General features: G+C 49.1%; 1 protein-coding gene across 1 annotated transcript in view; it reads right to left on the bottom strand.

Moving 5' to 3' along the window:
- The window catches only part of LOC120050608 (vascular endothelial growth factor receptor 1-like), a 66,096-nt gene extending 48,375 nt beyond the window's left edge, over positions 1-17,721 (bottom strand). The window contains exons 1-4 of the mRNA XM_038997200.1: positions 17,492-17,721; positions 11,364-11,469; positions 10,473-10,684; positions 2,256-2,380 (exon numbers count right to left, since the gene is read on the bottom strand). Of these exons, the coding sequence (XP_038853128.1) occupies positions 2,256-2,380; positions 10,473-10,684; positions 11,364-11,469; positions 17,492-17,549 (501 nt within the window). The 5' untranslated portion in view covers positions 17,550-17,721. The remainder of the gene's footprint in view (positions 1-2,255; positions 2,381-10,472; positions 10,685-11,363; positions 11,470-17,491) is intronic.
- Between the last annotated feature and the right edge of the window lie 1,649 nt (positions 17,722-19,370).

Raw genomic sequence — 19,370 nt, forward strand, 5'->3', positions numbered from 1 at the left:
AACACTCACTACTGCGTTCTAATCTGCCTCTGGAAGTAACGTCAACAGAAATACTGCTAGTCGGGAGCTTTATGAAATTGGTTTCCATGGCCGAGCAGCTGCACACAAGCTTAAGATCACCATGAGCAATGCCAAGCGTCGGCTGGAGTGGTGTAAAGCTTGCCACCATTGGATTCTGGAGCAGTGGAAACGCGTTCTCTGGAGTGATGAATCGGACAGACACATCTGGGTTTGGCGGATGCCAGGTGAAAGCTACCTGCTTTAATGCATAGTGCCAACTGTAAAGTTTGATGGAGGAATAATGGTCTGGGGCTGTTTTTCATGGTTCGGGCTAGGCCCCTTAGTTCTAGTGAAGAGAAATCTTAACGCTACAGCATACAATGACATTCTAGATGATTCTGTGCTTCCAACGTTGTGACAACAGTTTGGGCCCTTTCCTGTTTCAGCATGACAATGCCCCCGTGTACAAAGCGAGGTCTATACAGAAATGGTTTGTTGCGATCGGTGTGGAAGAACTTGACTGGCCTGCACAGATCCCTGACCTCAACCCCATCGAACACCTTTGGGATGAATTGGAACGCCGACAGCCAGCCAGGCCTAATCGCCCAACATCAGTGCCCGACCTCACTGTTGCTCTTGTGGCTGAATGGAAGCAAGTTCCCGCGGCTATGTTCCAACATCTAGTGGAAAGCCTTCCCAGAAGAGTGGAGGCTGTTATAGCAGCAATGCCCATGGTTTTGGAATGAGATGTTAGAAAGCAGGTGTCCACATACTTTTGGTCATATAGTGTATGTGTGAGGATAATGTGTCTTGAGTATCATTTAAAATGTTGAGACAAGAAGAAGAAGAGGAGGAAGGTGTGGTGAAGATATGATGCGTCTCTCTCCAGAACACATGTATATGTAGGAAGGTGCCCATTTGGCAAAGTGTTATTTCTGATTGTCTTAAATCACGATGTACACCACTCATTTTTTCTTCGCCTCAAAAAAACAGACTTTGTTGGCTGATAGCATCCATGGCTGTTGCATCCATTGCGAATGATAGTTCCTAAGTATTAGAAAAATCTTTCCAACACTCCCGGCCTCGATAATCACCACGCCTCAGTGTGAAAGAGCAAAATATCATGATCTGATGATCCCACATAGCCAGTGGAAATGTTATTTAAAAAAACAGCGGTCTGTCTAGAGCTCACTGGCGTGGGAAACTCTGAGGGCTCGGAATAGGCTAGTTGATACAATGTTGCACTTAGCTCAAGTCAAGACAGATAGAAAGGGAGGCAGACAGGTGGAGAAGAGAGATGATTGTGATTGAAAGAACCAGAATTTATCAGGTTATTTTCTACTGTTTTTATTTGTCAGCTTTACTTAGTTGAGATGGATAGGCCTACTGCTACATTGGCCTATAGGCTATCTCGGAGTTCTATGAGCTCATTTAGCCGCCGATGGATCACAGTGTATCAATGTGTTCATATGGCAGAGGCTGCTGCTCTCACCTCAGTTGAATTTTAACTTTGACATTTTTATCATTTTATTTCAGATTTTTATGATTAACCACATGACAATGATTGAGAAAATAAAATGTTATTATTGAAATTAAACTGTTCCACAAAAATGTGCATATAAAAGATAGATCGGTAGAAATGGTAGGATAAATTGTAAGCTTCCCCAAACTTGAAACTCACCAGCTGCCTATGGTCTTTACTATTACACCTATTAAAACGAATTGTGAATGCGCAAGCGGGTCTGCTGCCATGTCTGCTGCCGGGCCTGGTGTGTGTGTGTGTGTGTGTGTGTGTGTGTGTGTGTGTGTGTGTGTGTGTGTGTGTGTGTGTGTGTGTGTGTGTGTGTGCGTATCTGTGCGTGCGTATCTGTGCGTGCGTGCGTGCGTGCGTGCGTGCGTGTGTCTGCCTGGTACATTCACAGACACAGTACAATGTAACTCAATAGAGACCTGTTCTGTGTTTTCAGTCACTTCAATAGAGACCTGTTCTGTGTTCTCAGGCACTTCAATAGAGACCTGTTCTGTGTTCTCAGGCACTTCAATAGAGACCTGTTCTGTGTTCTCAGTCACTTCAATAGAGACCTGTTCTGTGTTCTCAGTCACTTCAATAGAGACCTGTTCTGTGTTCTCAGTCACTTCAATAGAGACCTGTTCTGTGTTTTCAGTCACTTCAATAGAGACCTGTTCTGTGTTTTCAGAGAATCTGTTCTGTGTGTCAGAGAATCTGATTGGGCACTAGGGGGAAGGGAACTCACCTTGACCAATGAGACAGTGGCGTCAGGGTTGGTGACCCTACAGGGGAAGACCAGAGGCTGGCTCTCCTTCATATACACAACGTCTGGACTGTTATTCTGCTCCTCCACAAATGGCCGCTGTCTGTCTGAAACCACAACACCGAGGTTAGGGATAGGAACACACGAGCATGGACACACACAGACACACATGTCACAGACACACACAGACATATGTCACAGAAACACACACACACCATCATGTGTGCATACTCATGTACGCATGCACGTACGCATGCAAGCGTACCCTCATAATCACATATTGTACAGATGGCTATTCAGCAGAAAACAATCAACAATAAGCACACAAACACACACACAAACACTCACCCATACTAAATACCATTCAGAAAACAGAGATCTGGAGTCAACAATAAACACACACAGATTGTTTAGAGGTAATCAAAATGCCTGTGTTTCTTCCAGATACATTGCGATTCTTTCCCTGTGCTCTAATATCCCTGTGCCATTGAAAGATGTGGGCGGGTGGAGCTCACCTCATTGTTTGTCAGCTACTGTACTGTGCTATTCAAGGAAAGCATAATCTCTGAACATTTTAACAAAAGTACCCCAAGGACTAGTGGCCTGGACCGCAGGGCTTCCTCCTGCTGCTTTGATTTCATATAAAGGAGCTGGTGAGGGGGCAAGAGGGGCCGGAGGGTGAGCAGAGTGGGGCAGGAGGGGCCGGAGGGTGAGCAGAGTGGGGCAGGAGGGGCCGGAGGGTGAGCAGAGTGGGGCAGGAGGGGCAGGAGGGTGAGAGCAGAGTGGGGCAGGAGGTTGAGAGCAGAATGGGGCAGGAGGGTGAGAGCAGAGTGGGGCAGGAGGGGCAGGAGGGTGAGAGAAGAGTGGGGCAGGAGGGGAAGAAGGGGCTGGAGGGTAAGAGCAGAGTGGGGCGTAAGGGGCCGGAGGGCGAGAGCAGAGAGGGGCGTAAGGGGCCGGAGGGCGAGAGCAGAGAGGGGCGTAAGGGGCCGGAGGGCGAGAGCAGAGAGGGGCGTAAGGGGCCGGAGGGCGAGAGCAGAGAGGGGCGTAAGGGGCCGGAGGGCGAGAGCAGAGAGGGGCGTAAGGGGCCGGAGGGCGAGAGCAGAGAGGGCGATGGAGTTGGACGCCTAATGGGAGTGGTGGCTGGAGCGATTGATGGGCCCCAGGGGTCCTGTTGGCCAAACAGTAGCCCTACCCTGTGACCTGGGCTCCTCTCACTCCTTTGGCCCCTGGCCCAGCTCCATGCTCAGCCAGCTGCCCCAGTGGCACAACTGAGGACAGGGAAGGGCAGAGAGGGGCAGACAGGGCTCTCACTGTGCCTCCTTTGCCCCTGGATGGTCCTGAATCCTGCCTGGCCTTCATCCTCTTTCACTTCACTTACCCTCCCACCTTCTAGTCCCGCCACCTTATACAGACTGCCCCCCCCCCCCTACCTCCCCTGCCATAGACCTCCAGCCTCCCTTCCACCTCTACCAGCCCCCTGCGGCTCTTCTCCCGTCCCCCAGCACAGGATGCTGTGAGCAGGGCTGAGGGGAACAGATAAGCCTGGTGCCCTGGGAAACTCTGCCCAAACCTAATCCTTTCAGCAGCTGGGCTATTCCTGGCCCCTAGGTAGCACGTAAATGAAAGTAAAAAGGTTTTATATATAGACCTGGTAGAGGGAGAGGGAGGCTAAGAAAAGAGACTGGCTAGGGGGGAGAAACTGTTGCAGAGTCATTACGAAGGATGTGTTGTTGGGACAAACAGTGTTTAGATATAATTGTCTCTCTGACATTGGTCTGTATTTAGCACCCACTACATCCTGTTTAACCTGAACCTATAAACAACGAGACAGCGCAAGAAAGAGACTGACTGACCACTCCATTACAGAGAGAGAGGGGGGAGAGACTGACTGACCACTCCATTACAGAGAGAGGGGGGGGAGAGACTGACTGACCACTCCATTACAGAGAGAGGGGGGGGGGGGGAGAGACTGACTGACCACTCCATTACAGAGAGAGGGGGGGGAGAGACTGACTGACCACTCCATTACAGAGAGGGGGGGGGGAGAGACTGACTGACCACTCCATTACAGAGAGGGGGGGGGGGGGGACTGACTGACCACTCCATTACAGAGAGAGAGGGGGGGGGGGGGGGGACTGACTGACCACTCCATTACAGAGAGAGAGGAGGGGGAGACTGACTGACCACTCCATTAGAGAAAGATGGGGGGGGGGACTGACTGACCACTCCATTAGAGAGAGAGGGGGGGGGGGGGGAGACTGACTGACCACTCCATTAGAGAAAGGGGGGGGACTGACTGACCACTCCATTAGAGAAAGAGGGGGGGGGGACTGACTGACCACTCCATTAGAGAAAGAGGAGGGGGAGACTGACTGACCACTCCATTAGAGAAAGAGGAGGGGGAGACTGACTGACCACTCCATTAGAGAGAGAGGAGGGGGCCGACTGACTGACCACTCCATTAGAGAGAGAGGAGGGGGGAGACTGACTGACCACTCCATTAGAGAGAGGGGGGGGGGAGACTGACTGACCACTCCATTAGAGAGAGAGGAGGGGGGAGACTGACTGACCACTCCATTAGAGAGAGAGGAGGGGGGAGACTGACTGACCACTCCATTAGAGAGAGAGGAGGGGGGAGACTGACTGACCACTCCATTAGAGAAAGAGGGGGGGGGGGGGGGGACTGACTGACCACTCCATTAGAGAGAGAGGAGGGGGGAGACTGACTGACCACTCCATTAGAGAGAGAGGAGGGGGGAGACTGACTGACCACTCCATTAGAGAGAGAGGAGGGGGGAGACTGACTGACCACTCCATTAGAGAAGAGGGGGGGAGACTGACTGACCACTCCATTAGAGAGAGAGGAGGGGGGAGACTGACTGACCACTCCATTAGAGAGAGAGGAGGGGGAGACTGACTGACCACTCCATTAGAGAAAGAGGAGGGGGAGACTGACTGACCACTCCATTAGAGAAAGAGGGGGGAGACTGACTGACCACTCCATTAGAGAGAGAGGAGGGAGAGACTGACTGACCACTCCATTAGAGAGAGAGGAGGGGGGAGACTGACTGACCACTCCATTAGAGAGAGGGGGGGGGAGACTGACTGACCACTCCATTAGAGAGAGAGGAGTGGGGAGACTGACTGACCATTCCATTAGAGAGAGAGGAGGGGGGAGACTGACTGACCACTCCATTAGAGAGAGGGGGGGGGGGAGACTGACTGACCACTCCATTAGAGAGAGAGGAGGGGGGAGACTGACTGGCCACTCCATTAGAGAGAGAGGAGGGGGGAGACTGACTGACCACTCCATTAGAGAGAGAGGAGGGGGGAGACTGACTGACCACTCCATTAGAGAAAGAGGGGGGGGGACTGACTGACCACTCCATTAGAGAGAGAGGAGGGGGGAGAATGACTGACCACTCCATTAGAGAGAGAGGAGGAGGGAGACTGACTGACCACTCCATTAGAGAGAGAGGAGGGGGGAGACTGACTGACCACTCCATTAGAGAGAGAGGAGGGGGGAGACTGACTGACCACTCCATTAGAGAAAGAGGGGGGAAACTGACTGACCACTCCATTAGAGAGAGAGGAAGGGGGAGACTGACTGACCACTCCATTAGAGAGAGAGGAGGGGGAGACTGACTGACCACTCCATTAGAGAGAGAGGAGGGGGAGACTGACTGACCACTCCATTAGAGAAAGAGGGGGGGGGAGACTGACTGACCACTCCATTAGAGAGAGGGGGGGGGGGGGGGGGAGACTGACTGACCACTCCATTAGAGAGAGAGGAGGGGGGAGACTGACTGACCACTCCATTAGAGAGAGAGGAGGGGGGAGACTGACTGACCACTCCATTAGAGAGAGAGGAGGGGGGAGACTGACTGACCACTCCATTAGAGAGAGAGGAGGGGGGAGACTGACTGACCACTCCATTAGAGAAAGAGGGGGGGGGGGGGGACTGACTGACCACTCCATTAGAGAGAGAGGAGGGGGGAGACTGACTGACCACTCCATTAGAGAAGAGGGGGGGAGACTGACTGACCACTCCATTAGAGAGAGAGGAGGGGGGAGACTGACTGACCACTCCATTAGAGAGAGAGGAGGGGGAGACTGACTGACCACTCCATTAGAGAGAGAGGAGGGGGAGACTGACTGACCACTCCATTAGAGAAAGAGGGGGGGGAGACTGACTGACCACTCCATTAGAGAGAGGGGGGGAGACTGACTGACCACTCCATTAGAGAGAGAGGAGGGGGAGACTGACTGACCACTCCATTAGAGAGAGAGGAGGGGGGAGACTGACTGACCACTCCATTAGAGAGAGAGGAGGGGGGAGACTGACTGACCACTCCATTAGAGAGAGAGGGGGGGGGGGGGACTGACTGACCACTCCATTAGAGAAAGAGGGGGGGGGGGGACTGACTGACCACTCCATTAGAGAAAGAGGGGGGGGGGGGACTGACTGACCACTCCATTAGAGAGAGAGGGGGGGGGGGGGGGGGGGACTGACTGACCACTCCATTAGAGAGAGAGGAGGGGGAGACTGACTGACCACTCCATTAGAGAGAGAGGAGGGGGGAGACTGACTGACCACTCCATTAGAGAGAGAGGAGGGGGGAGACTGACTGACCATTCCATTAGAGAGAGAGGAGGGGGGAGACTGACTGACCACTCCATTAGAGAGGGGGGGGGAGACTGACTGACCACTCCATTAGAGAGAGAGGAGGGGGGAGACTGACTGACCACTCCATTAGAGAGAGAGGAGGGGGGAGACTGACTGACCACTCCATTAGAGAAAGAGGGGGGGGACTGACTGACCACTCCATTAGAGAGAGAGGAGGGGGGAGAATGACTGACCACTCCATTAGAGAGAGAGGAGGGGGGAGACTGACTGACCACTCCATTAGAGAGAGAGGAGGGGGGAGACTGACTGACCACTCCATTAGAGAGAGAGAGGAGGGGGGAGACTGACTGACCACTCCATTAGAGAAAGAGGGGGGGGAGACTGACTGACCACTCCATTAGAGAGAGGGGGGGGGGGGGGGGACTGACTGACCACTCCATTAGAGAGAGAGGAGGGGGGAGACTGACTGACCACTCCATTAGAGAGAGAGGAGGGGGGAGACTGACTGACCACTCCATTAGAGAGAGAGGAGGGGGGAGACTGACTGACCACTCCATTAGAGAAAGAGGGGGGGGGGGACTGACTGACCACTCCATTAGAGAGAGAGGAGGGGGGAGACTGACTGACCACTCCATTAGAGAGAGAGGAGGGGGGAGACTGACTGACCACTCCATTAGAGAGAGAGGAGGGGGGAGACTGACTGACCACTCCATTAGAGAAGAGGGGGGGAGACTGACTGACCACTCCATTAGAGAGAGAGGAGGGGGGAGACTGACTGACCACTCCATTAGAGAGAGAGGAGGGGGAGACTGACTGACCACTCCATTAGAGAGAGAGGAGGGGGAGACTGACTGACCACTCCATTAGAGAAAGAGGGGGGAGACTGACTGACCACTCCATTAGAGAGAGAGGAGGGAGAGACTGACTGACCACTCCATTAGAGAGAGAGGAGGGGGGAGACTGACTGACCACTCCATTAGAGAGAGGGGGGGGAGACTGACTGACCACTCCATTAGAGAGAGAGGAGGGGGGAGACTGACTGACCACTCCATTAGAGAGAGAGGAGGGGGGAGACTGACTGACCACTCCATTAGAGAGAGAGGAGGGGGGAGACTGACTGACCACTCCATTAGAGAAAGAGGGGGGGGACTGACTGACCACTCCATTAGAGAGAGAGGAGGGGGGAGAATGACTGACCACTCCATTAGAGAGAGAGGAGGGGGGAGACTGACTGACCACTCCATTAGAGAGAGAGGAGGGGGGAGACTGACTGACCACTCCATTAGAGAGAGAGGAGGGGGGAGACTGACTGACCACTCCATTAGAGAAAGAGGGGGGAAACTGACTGACCACTCCATTAGAGAGAGAGGAGGGGGGAGACTGACTGACCACTCCATTAGAGAGAGAGGAGGGGGAGACTGACTGACCACTCCATTAGAGAGAGAGGAGGGGGAGACTGACTGACCACTCCATTAGAGAAAGAGGGGGGGGAGACTGACTGACCACTCCATTAGAGAGAGAGGAGGGGGAGACTGACTGACCACTCCATTAGAGAGAGAGGAGGGGGGAGACTGACTGACCACTCCATTAGAGAGAGAGGAGGGGGGAGACTGACTGACCACTCCATTAGAGAGAGAGAGGGGGGGGGGGGGACTGACTGACCACTCCATTAGAGAAAGAGGGGGGGGGGGGACTGACTGACCACTCCATTAGAGAAAGAGGGGGGGGGGGGGGGGGGGGACTGACTGACCACTCCATTAGAGAAAGAGGAGGGGGAGACTGATTGACCACTCCATTAGAGAGAGAGGGGGGAGGGAGGGGGGAGACTGACTGACCACTCCATAGAGAGAGAGGAGGGGGGAGACTGACTGACCACTCCATTAGAGAGAGAGGGGGGGGGGACTGACTGACCACTCCATTAGAGAGAGAGGAGGGGGAGACTGACTGACCATTCCATTAGAGAGAGAGGGGGGGGGGGACTGACTGACCACTCCATTAGAGAGAGAGGGGGGAGGGAGGGGGGAGACTGACTGACCACTCCATTAGAGAGAGAGGAGGGGGGGGGGGGGGACTGACTGACCACTCCATTAGAGAGAGAGGAGGGGGAGACTGACTGACCATTCCATTAGAGAAAGAGGGGGGGGACTGACTGACCACTCCATTAGAGAGAGAGGGGGGAGGGAGGGGGGAGACTGACTGACCACTCCATTAGAGAGAGAGGAGGGGGGAGACTGACTGACCACTCCATTAGAGAGAGAGGAGGGGGGAAACTGACTGACCACTCCATTAGAGAAAGAGGGGGGGGGGGGGGACTGACTGACCACTCCATTAGAGAAAGAGGGGGGGGGGACTGACTGACCACTCCATTAGAGAAAGAGGAGGGGGAGACTGACTGACCATTCCATTAGAGAGAGAGAGGGGGGGGGACTGACTGACCACTCCATTAGAGAGAGAGGGGGGAGGGAGGGGGGAGACTGACTGACCACTCCATTAGAGAGAGAGGAGGGGGGGGGGGGACTGACTGACCACTCCATTAGAGAGAGAGGAGGGGGAGACTGACTGACCATTCCATTAGAGAGAGAGGGGGGGGGGACTGACTGACCACTCCATTAGAGAGAGAGGAGGGGGAGACTGACTGACCATTCCATTAGAGAGAGAGGGGGGGGGGGGGGGGCTGACTGACCACTCCATTAGAGAGAGAGGGGGGAGGGAGGGGGGAGACTGACTGACCACTCCATTAGAGAGAGAGGAGGGGGGGGGACTGACTGACCACTCCATTAGAGAGAGAGGAGGGGGAGACTGACTGACCATTCCATTAGAGAGAGAGGGGGGGGGGGGGGACTGACTGACCACTCCATTAGAGAGAGAGGGGGGAGGGAGGGGGGAGACTGACTGACCACTCCATTAGAGAGAGAGGAGGGGGGAGACTGACTGACCACTCCATTAGAGAGAGAGGAGGGGGGAGACTGACTGACCACTCCATTAGAGAAAGAGGGGGGGGGGGGGACTGACTGACCACTCCATTAGAGAAAGAGGGGGGGGACTGACTGACCACTCCATTAGAGAAAGAGGGGGGGGGGACTGACTGACCACTCCATTAGAGAGAGAGGAGGGGGAGACTGACTGACCACTCCATTAGAGAGAGAGGGGGGAGGGAGGGGGGAGACTGACTGACCACTCCATTAGAGAGAGAGGGGGGGGGACTGACTGACCACTCCATTAGAGAGAGAGGGGGGAGGGAGGTGGGAGACTGACTGACCACTCCATTAGAGAGAGAGGGGGGAGGGAGGGGGGAGACTGACTGACCACTCCATTAGAGAGAGAGGAGGGGGGAGACTGACTGACCACTCCATTAGAGAGAGAGGAGGGGGGACTGACTGACCACTCCATTAGAGAGAGAGGGGGGAGGGAGGGGGGAGACTGACTGACCACTCCATTAGAGAGAGAGGGGGGAGGGAGGGGGGAGACTGACTGACCACTCCATTAGAGAGAGAGGTGGGAGTAAAAAACACTTCAATGAGCGACTCCTGGAGTGAGTTGGGAGTTGTTAGATGCAACCTGACGCGTCTTACCTGTGACATAGACATAGACAGCTCTCTGCCTGAGCTTTTGATGGCTGTACCGACACCGGAACGATCCTGTGTGCTGCGCCTGCGCCGAGCTAAGCGTCAGTTGGCTGCAGTAATGCTGGCTCTGCCTACCACAGCGAGAATCTTCCAATCGCATTCTCTCCTGATCTCTGGCCACACCTCCAGGGAATGCCCACGACAGCTCCCACCAACCCCTGATTGGTCAAAAGTAAAATGGCATAAAACATTCCATCTCTCTCATCGCACCTCAACTTCTGAAAAGCTGACCATAAAATGGTCCATATAAAACAGGGGTGTTAAAGATACAGTCCGTGGGCTTGATCCGGCCCGTGAGCCCATTCAAACCGGCCTGCGAGGTGATTTAAGTAAATAAAATAAAAATAAAATGTAAATCTAATTGTTTTATCTCAATCGACATTGAAATGACTAAAACGACATTGAAACTGTGTAGAAATGATAAAGGAGCTTCATTTACACTCTGTCCAGCTCACTAACAGTCATCTCAACGAATGCTAGACAGTCAGGGAGCACAATCTTTTGCAAAGAAATATAACCAATTTTGAGTGCGGTTCCTCGGTGAAGACAGAATGCGGCCCATGGGGCAAAATTAGATTGACGCCCCTGATATAAAAACTAATCTGGACAGAATCAGTGGCAACTTAATTGGGGAGGATGGGCTCGTGGTAATAACTGGAGCGGAATCTGTGGAATGGTATCAAATACATGGAAACAATGTGTTTGATGCCACTCCATTCTCTCCGTTACGGACATTATTATGAGCCGTCCTCCTGCTGAGCCGTCCTCAGCAACCTCCTGTGCTACCCCCTCCCCCATCACATCTGACCTGTAACCTTTGACTCCAGAGAGACTCACCTGCAGTGGATTGTCAGAGTCTGGTTGGCCTCCAGGACCAGCTGTCGACTCTTCACATCCAGAACAGGAACACTGAACTTCCCCTTAGGCACACTCTCCACCTTACCTACAGGGAGAGAGAACAGAGATGTCTTATAGGCTGCAGGCCAGGCTGGCCCCCATACAGGGAGAGAGAAGAGAGATGTCTTATAGGCTGCAGGCCAGGCTGGCCCCCATACAGGGAGAGAGAAGAGAGATGTCTTATAGGCTGCAGGCCAGGCTGGCCCCCATACAGGGGGAGAGAACAGAGATGTCTTATAGGCTGCAGGCCAGGCTGGCCCCCATACAGGGAGAGAGAAGAGAGGTGTCTTATAGGCTGCAGGCCAGGCTGGCCCCATACAGGGGGAGAGAACAGAGATGTCTTATAGGCTGCAGGCCAGGCTGGCCCCCATACAGGGGGAGAGAACAGAGATGTCTTATAGGCTGCAGGCCAGGCTGGCCCCCATACAGGGAGAGAGAAGAGAGATGTCTTATAGGCTGCAGGCCAGGCTGGCCCCCATACAGGGGGAGAGAACAGAGATGTCTTATAGGCTGCAGGCCAGGCTGGCCCCCATACAGGGGGAGAGAACAGAAGAAAGAACTTAGGCTGAAGCCTAGCTCTCCCTTACAAGGCTGGTCCCCATACGCAGTGGTGGAAAAAGTACCCAATTGTCATACATAAGTAAAAGATTCCTTAATAGAAAATGACTCAAGTAAAAGTGAAAGTCAACCAGAAAAATACTACTTGAGTAACAGTCTAAAAGTATGTGGTTTTAAATATACTTACGTATCAAAAGTCAATGTAATTGCAAAAATATACTTAAGTATCAAAAGTAAAAGTATAAATCACTTCACATTCCTTTTAATAAGCAAATCAGATGGCAGAATTTCCTTTTGTATTTTTTTATTTACGGAGAGCCAGGGTCACACTACAACACACAGACATAATTTACAAATGAAGCATTTGTGTTTAGTGAGCCCTCCAGATCAGAGGCAGTAGGGATGACCAGGGATGTTCTCCTGATAAGTGTGTGAATTAGACCATTTTCCTGTCCTGTTAAGTATTCAAAATGTAACGAGTACTTTTGGGTGTCAGGGAAAATGTATGGAGCAAAAAGTAGATTATTTTCTTTAGGAATGTAGTGAATTAAAAGTAAAAGTAGTCAAAAATATAAATAGTAAAGTAAAGTACAGATACCCCCCCAAAATACTTAAGTAGTACTTAAAAGTATTTTTACTTAAGTACTTTACACCACTGCCCATATGTTGCTCAACAACCAGTAACTGATGTTATTGTGGGAGGAGATGACAATGACTGATATCTGAATCAACTGTGCACAACGGTCAAAACTCCTTGAAAAAACAACTGAGGATGAGATTCTTATAAGAGGAGTGTGCTGCATTCCAACACGACTGACCACCACAGTGCTGATGACAGCACACAACTGAATACAACATAATGGGCACAACAAAACCACCACCAGTAGCACCATTGACCAACACCACTGATCACTGTTACATTGCTGCCCACAGCTCTGGTCCAGGGCGTTAGGGAATGAATGTGAACTAAAGCCCTGGACCAGAGCTATGCTGACGCCAAAACCTACTCCAATAAACACTGTAGAACAATGCAGTAATTGACCACAACACCGGGTGTTGACAGATCAACTGACAGTGTCATCACAGACACTCCCATGCAGCAATACCACTGACCCTCGTCACCTCCTCGTTCCCATGCCAGTAAGACCACTTGAGGACCACAGTGGAAATGCGTGAGCACTAAGCAGTGTCACTGTTATTTATCAAATAAAATCAACACTCCACTCAATGGTAGCTGAGGTTAATTAATGAGAGATTAAGGGTGCTGTCCATCCACCCTTCCTTCCTCTCAGCCCAAAGGGAAACTTCATTCACACAGACACGTCCTTGAATCAGCCCAAAAAAACTAGTTCACACTGCATCCTATTGGAACAAACACAAACCTAGTTCACATTGCATCCTATTGGACCAAACACAAACCTAGTTCACATTGCATCCTACTGGAACAAACACAAAACTAGTTCACACTGCATCCTATTGGACCAAACACAAACCTAGTTCACATTGCATCCTACTGGAACAAACACAAAACTAGTTCACACTGCATCCTATTGGACCAAACACAAACCTAGTTCACATTGCATCCTACTGGAACAAACACAAAACTAGTTCACACTGCATCCTATTGGACCAAACACAAACCTAGTTCACATTGCATCCTACTGGAACAAACACAAAACTAGTTCACACTGCATCCTATTGGACCAAACACAAATCTAGTTCACACTCAGTGGCAGTCAGTGCCATTTCAGATGAGGGAGGACAAAAAATGTTTTATGAACATGGCCTTATTTCTATTACAGCATGTTGGATAACTATCATTCATATTCATTCACCCAGTTCAATGTAACAGCGATCGGTTTAGGCTACTACATGATACTCAAATTTTCCCTATACTCATCATGAGGTTGCTACAACCTAGCCTATGAATTAAAGTTTACAACGTAGGTGCAAGTGGACAGACAGTGACATTCAATAATGCCTTGCACACTCTTGCCTGAATCTAGCTGATCTAGGGTGTAATCATTAGTCCAACAGTTACAAACGAGAGTTTCTATTGTAGAAATTCAGGTATGACTATCCCAGTTTGGATCTGTTTAAGAAAAGTTTTTCACCAGAATCGGCAAAATGAATACACAACTTGATCGCGCGTAAACACAGTTCACAGTTTCATAGCAGCCACGTTGTGTTCCTTCTGGCATCTACGTGATGCGCTCTCCTCTCACCTCTTCCCTTCGCTTGTGGACTTCAATGCACAACACATCAGCTGTATGTGACCAGGCGAAAAAAAACATTCCAAGTCAAACCTCTACACACAGCCTACATGGTTGTCACCATATTAGCTAAAGTAACATCATAGTCAGCATAGCTAATAGAACTAATATGTTAGTAAACCCGCTAATCATGCAGTAACATTACAGTGTACAGTCAGTAAGCAGTTACATCGTAGGGCCCGGTGGCAATAAATTTGTAAAACCAAAAGCTTACCTTGACTTTGAAGAGTTCCAGTGTTGTGTTGGATAGTCATAGCCAGCTAGCTAACATAACATCCCTCTGTTTGAGCAGGGTATATCAGTAGGCTAAACTAGCTAGCTGCATTTGCTATCTAAGTAAGTACTGCTTCTCCTTCATTTAGGAAGACATTTATTTGTTCAAAACTGTTCAGCTATTTTCTTTCTCTCTCTTTGAGTCAGCTACTCACTACATTTTATGCACTACAGTGCTAGCTGCAGCTTATGCTTTCAGTACTAGATTAATTATCTGATCCTTTGATTGGGTGGACAACATGTCAGTTCATGCTGCAAGAGCTCTGATACGTTGGAGGACGTCCTCCAGAAGTTGTCATAATTACTGTGTAAGTCTATGGAAGGGGGTGAGAACCATGAGCCTCCTAAGTTTTGTATTGAAGTCAATGTACCCAGAGGAGGAAGGAAGCTAGCTGTCCTCTGGCTACACCATTGTGCTACCCTACAGAGTGCTGTTGAGTCTACTATAGACCTTCTTTGCAAAATAGTGTGTTTTAATCAATTATTTGGTGACGTGATTACATTTAGTATAGTTTTATCTAAAAATTACATTTTTTTAAGTTACTGAGGAGGATGTTCTTCCCCTTCCTCCTCTGAGGAGCCTCCACTGTTCACACTGCATCCTATTGGAACAAACACAAATCTAGTTCACACTGATCTAGCGTGGTTTGTAATCAGAACTCGTCATAGTACAGCAGACTACGTGTGACTTCCTAGGTTCTCCTGCTTTTGGTAAAGCCTTTTTTTAGGTCCTCCACGTCATAACCAGCATGTCAAGCATTCTCACTTTACCAAAATGAAACTTCACTTCAGTGTGCCCGTATGGTATCCTCTCTGTACTATCTTCCTGATCATACACATCACTATACTGAGACTGAATACTGACCTATCATTTTATCCCATCTGTGACCCCCCCCCCCCCCCCATTACTAATATTCATGGTTACCAGTGGATGTCCCCTTCAGCAGCTCTAGTTTTACTTACTCTGGTAGTTTCCTCTGTTTCCCCTCTGAGTCACACACAGACGCACGCACACACGCACGCACGCACGCACGCACGCACGCACGCACGCACGCACGCACGCACGCACGCACGCACGCACGCACGCACGCACGCACACACACACACACACACACACAGGGAGAGTCCTGCAGCAGAGTCTATATGTCGGTGTAAATAGTTTAAAGGAGGAAGGGAAGTCAAGTCTCTCTCAGCACGGGCCCAAGGGGCATTTCAACAGGCTGTAAAGTGGCCAGAACCCGCCTTCCCATGTTACTCAATACAGCTGGAGCTTTCATTCAACAAACCCTAGTGCCATTTCATACAAGTGGAGGATCAGTTGGAGTTCAAGGACATGTCTGTTTAGAACCCCAGAATGTGGCTGCAGGACAGGTGTAAGTTACAGAGCTGGATGTAGCCTAAGATTACAAAAGGAGAATTTTGTAATAATTTCCCCTCAACTTTTCCCTCCAGTGTTGTGCATGCTATTCTATTCATGTAAAACACAAAATTATTTTACAAATCATGGCGACATTTGCATTTCATTGGAGGGACATAATAATGTTTGGCCTTCTATATCCTGTTTCCATGGTACAATGCATTCTTTTCAGATCCTTATCAGACACGCACATCATAACACAGTAGTAAGACATAGAAACAGTTTGGCAAATGACACTGGTGTTTGCTCCACTGGTATAAATGTGAAATATTTTTGATTGAATTGCAGTTTTGTGTATGTTTTCCCAAAACCAATACAGGGTCATATTTTTCTGTGTAATAAATGTAGGGCTATTGAATATGAAAAAAGTAAGGATTGTTCCTCAACTTGTTTCATTGGTCTACATCAAAAGTGCAATGATAGTAAACGACCAAATTAATAAAAAGTTCATTGATTTTGCTGACAATGCTTAACAATTAATTAAATGAATTAAGTAATTACTTACTCCAGATGTATTATCTAACCCATTAAAAAAGCTTGCATTAAAACTAATACAACTAATTTTGCAAATAAAAGACTGTATGTAGAGGACAATTGTGACATTATATCAGGTTTGACATGACAAAAACACTCGTTCCATTTAGTAAAAAGTTGTTGACCAATAACCATATGTCCTGCGCTACCCTAATACTTTACGCACACAGGAGCCAGTTCACCCCGGTTTCCTCCCCGTGCGTCTGTTTAAGTCATAAACGCTGATTAGCGCCATTTCCTGCGCTCTAGAAAGTTTCCTAGTGCTGGTCATGACCCCGCACTCATTTATATTAGAACTTCCCTTTCACAAACTCATCAGCGTCAGGAAGTAACGCCCTGTGTGTGCCGATTCAACCGGGGTTAAAGCGCGCACAGAGAAGCGGATACCAAGCCTGGCCACAGAGGTCCCCGTTATCCAAACAACTATCCCACAGGACAGGGCTTATCTACTAACAACACTTAGCTGTAAAAGAACCGCACTTCATCAACCACCCCTGCCACACGACCACACTGGTTTCTCAATGGGCCGATAAACGAGACAGTAGACGGGAAAGAGCCTGGTCCAAAGAGCCTGGTCCTGTGGCCCCATATGTTCAAAGCGCGGGATGTTGGCTAATCTGTCTGCCAAGTGCCAAGCGTTCGAAGAATGTTCCCCTGACGCCAATACTATCTTTTTACCGTGGCAGCACGCACGTTCCTCCTGATTATGTGGGAATCCATTTTACATGGCCTTGCACAATAGGACTACTACTAAAAGATGGCAAGGTGGCAATGTACGCGCATCAACATCCTCGTGCGTCAAGCATTCAGGCAATAATTACGCATGATGCCTAATGTGTCCTGAACAAATTGACGAATAACTATTCATAATTGTACTTTTAAAAAACACATTCAATCATATAATTAAGGAATACTTTATGTGATTTGTCCATAAGCGACATAATGGGTGAGGGTGCGCTCTACAGGCATCCATGAAGGGGCTAGTTGCATCAATCAGTGAACTCTCTACTCACCCTTTGCGAGCGCACTGCCAGCCAATCCACATAGAACCACGAAGATATAGCCAATCATGTTGTCCGTCTTCCCCGTCGCACTGAAGAAGGGGTATGTGAGAAGAAAAGTGTAACAGAGAGTTTAGTCCTTGTTCGCCAGAGAATCGAATTCTGACGAGTAGGACAGGTTTCCTGAGGAGGAGAGCAGAGCAGAGCCGTGGGAGAACACGCTACAGGACACCACACATCAACTCCAGTAAAACGTTTTCCCATTGTGCTCTTGGGGACCGGTTTTATACAGTTCCCATAGCGACCGGATAACTGGCCTTCCAGTGACGTCCATCGACACACCCATGGCGCGTGAAAGCAGAGTCCCACGCCCGTACCCATTCTCACAGTCACTCTGGACTAATTAAAACAATGAAGACAATGTACTTATACGGAGACCCTGTTTGACCCACAAACACCAGATCATCACACGATTTACCCCAAAACATTGAGTAAGCAAAAGCATACCCAAGCAATTACGTGCGTAAACCTCAGTGTCTTCGGTGGCTGCTGGAAAGGTGGCAAGTAGACAATGGGGTAATATGCAAACAGTGAGACTTGCTTGAGACAATTACCAGCTTTGATCGGACCAGTAATAGCCTTTATTAACAAACATCACCAGAGCCTTCCTATCTCCACCACCTGGGTTCCTTACCTATGACATTGGTGGGTGTATGCAGTGGTGGAGAAAGTACCCAAATGTTATACTTGAGTAAAAGTAAAGATACCTTAACAGAAAATGACTGAAGTAATAGTGAAAGTCACCCAGTAAAATACTACTTGAGTAAAAGTCTAAAAACATTTGGTTTTAAATGTACTGAAGTATCAAAAGTATATGTAAATGCTAAATTATACTTAAGTATCAAAAGTATAAATCATTTCAAATTCCTCTTATTAAGCAAACCAGATGGAACCATTTAAAAAAATGGTATTTATGGATAGCCAGTGGCACACTCCAACACTCAGACATCATTTACAAACGAAACATGTTTTTTTAGTGAGTCCACCAGATCAGAGGCAATAGGGATGACCAGGGACAATCTCTTGACAAGTGTGTGAATTGTACCATTTTCCTTTCCTGCTAAGCATTCAAAATGTACTTTTGAGTGTCAGGGAAAATGTATGAAGTAAGAAGTACATTATTTTCTTTAGGAATGTAGTGAAGTAAAATTAAAAGTTGTCAAAAATATTAATAGTAAAGTACAGAAACCCCCAAAACTGACTTAAGTATTACTTTAAAGTATTTTTACTAAAGTACTTTACACCACTGGGTGTATGCCCATTAGGACTACCTTACCTAGAGTCAGGCACGTACATTTCATTCACTTATTGGTGGAAACAGCATGACACTGGGGTGGTGAGTGCTCTAAGCTATGAGTCATATCAGTATTGCATATTAGTATAACTCTGACACTGTGTGGTATGCAAACTGCATTGTAACGATGATTGTAGACCACAGGAGGTTGGTGTCACTTTAATTGGGGAGGACGTGATCTTGGTAATGGCTGGAGCGGAATTAGTGGAATGGTATCAAATACATCAAACACATGCTTTCCATGGTTTCCATGTGTTTGATGCCATTCCATTGACTCCGTTGCAGCCATTATTAAGAGTCGCCATTCCCTCAGCAGCCTCCACTACTGTAAACAAAGGAATGTAGTGACTGCAGTCCATTACAATACAAGTATTAGTGAAGTACAGTACATTCACCCTCCATTTGACCTTTATAAATAGGATATCTATAATGTCTAATTTTCAGGACCCAAAAGTTCTCTCTCTTGATTTCGCCGATTGGATTAAATGGATGGAAATATAATGATTGGAAAGGACAAATCATTGGCTTGAATGGGGG

The sequence above is a fragment of the Salvelinus namaycush genome, chromosome 7 (genome assembly GCF_016432855.1).
Source record: "Salvelinus namaycush isolate Seneca chromosome 7, SaNama_1.0, whole genome shotgun sequence".
Lineage (NCBI taxonomy): Eukaryota > Metazoa > Chordata > Actinopteri > Salmoniformes > Salmonidae > Salvelinus > Salvelinus namaycush.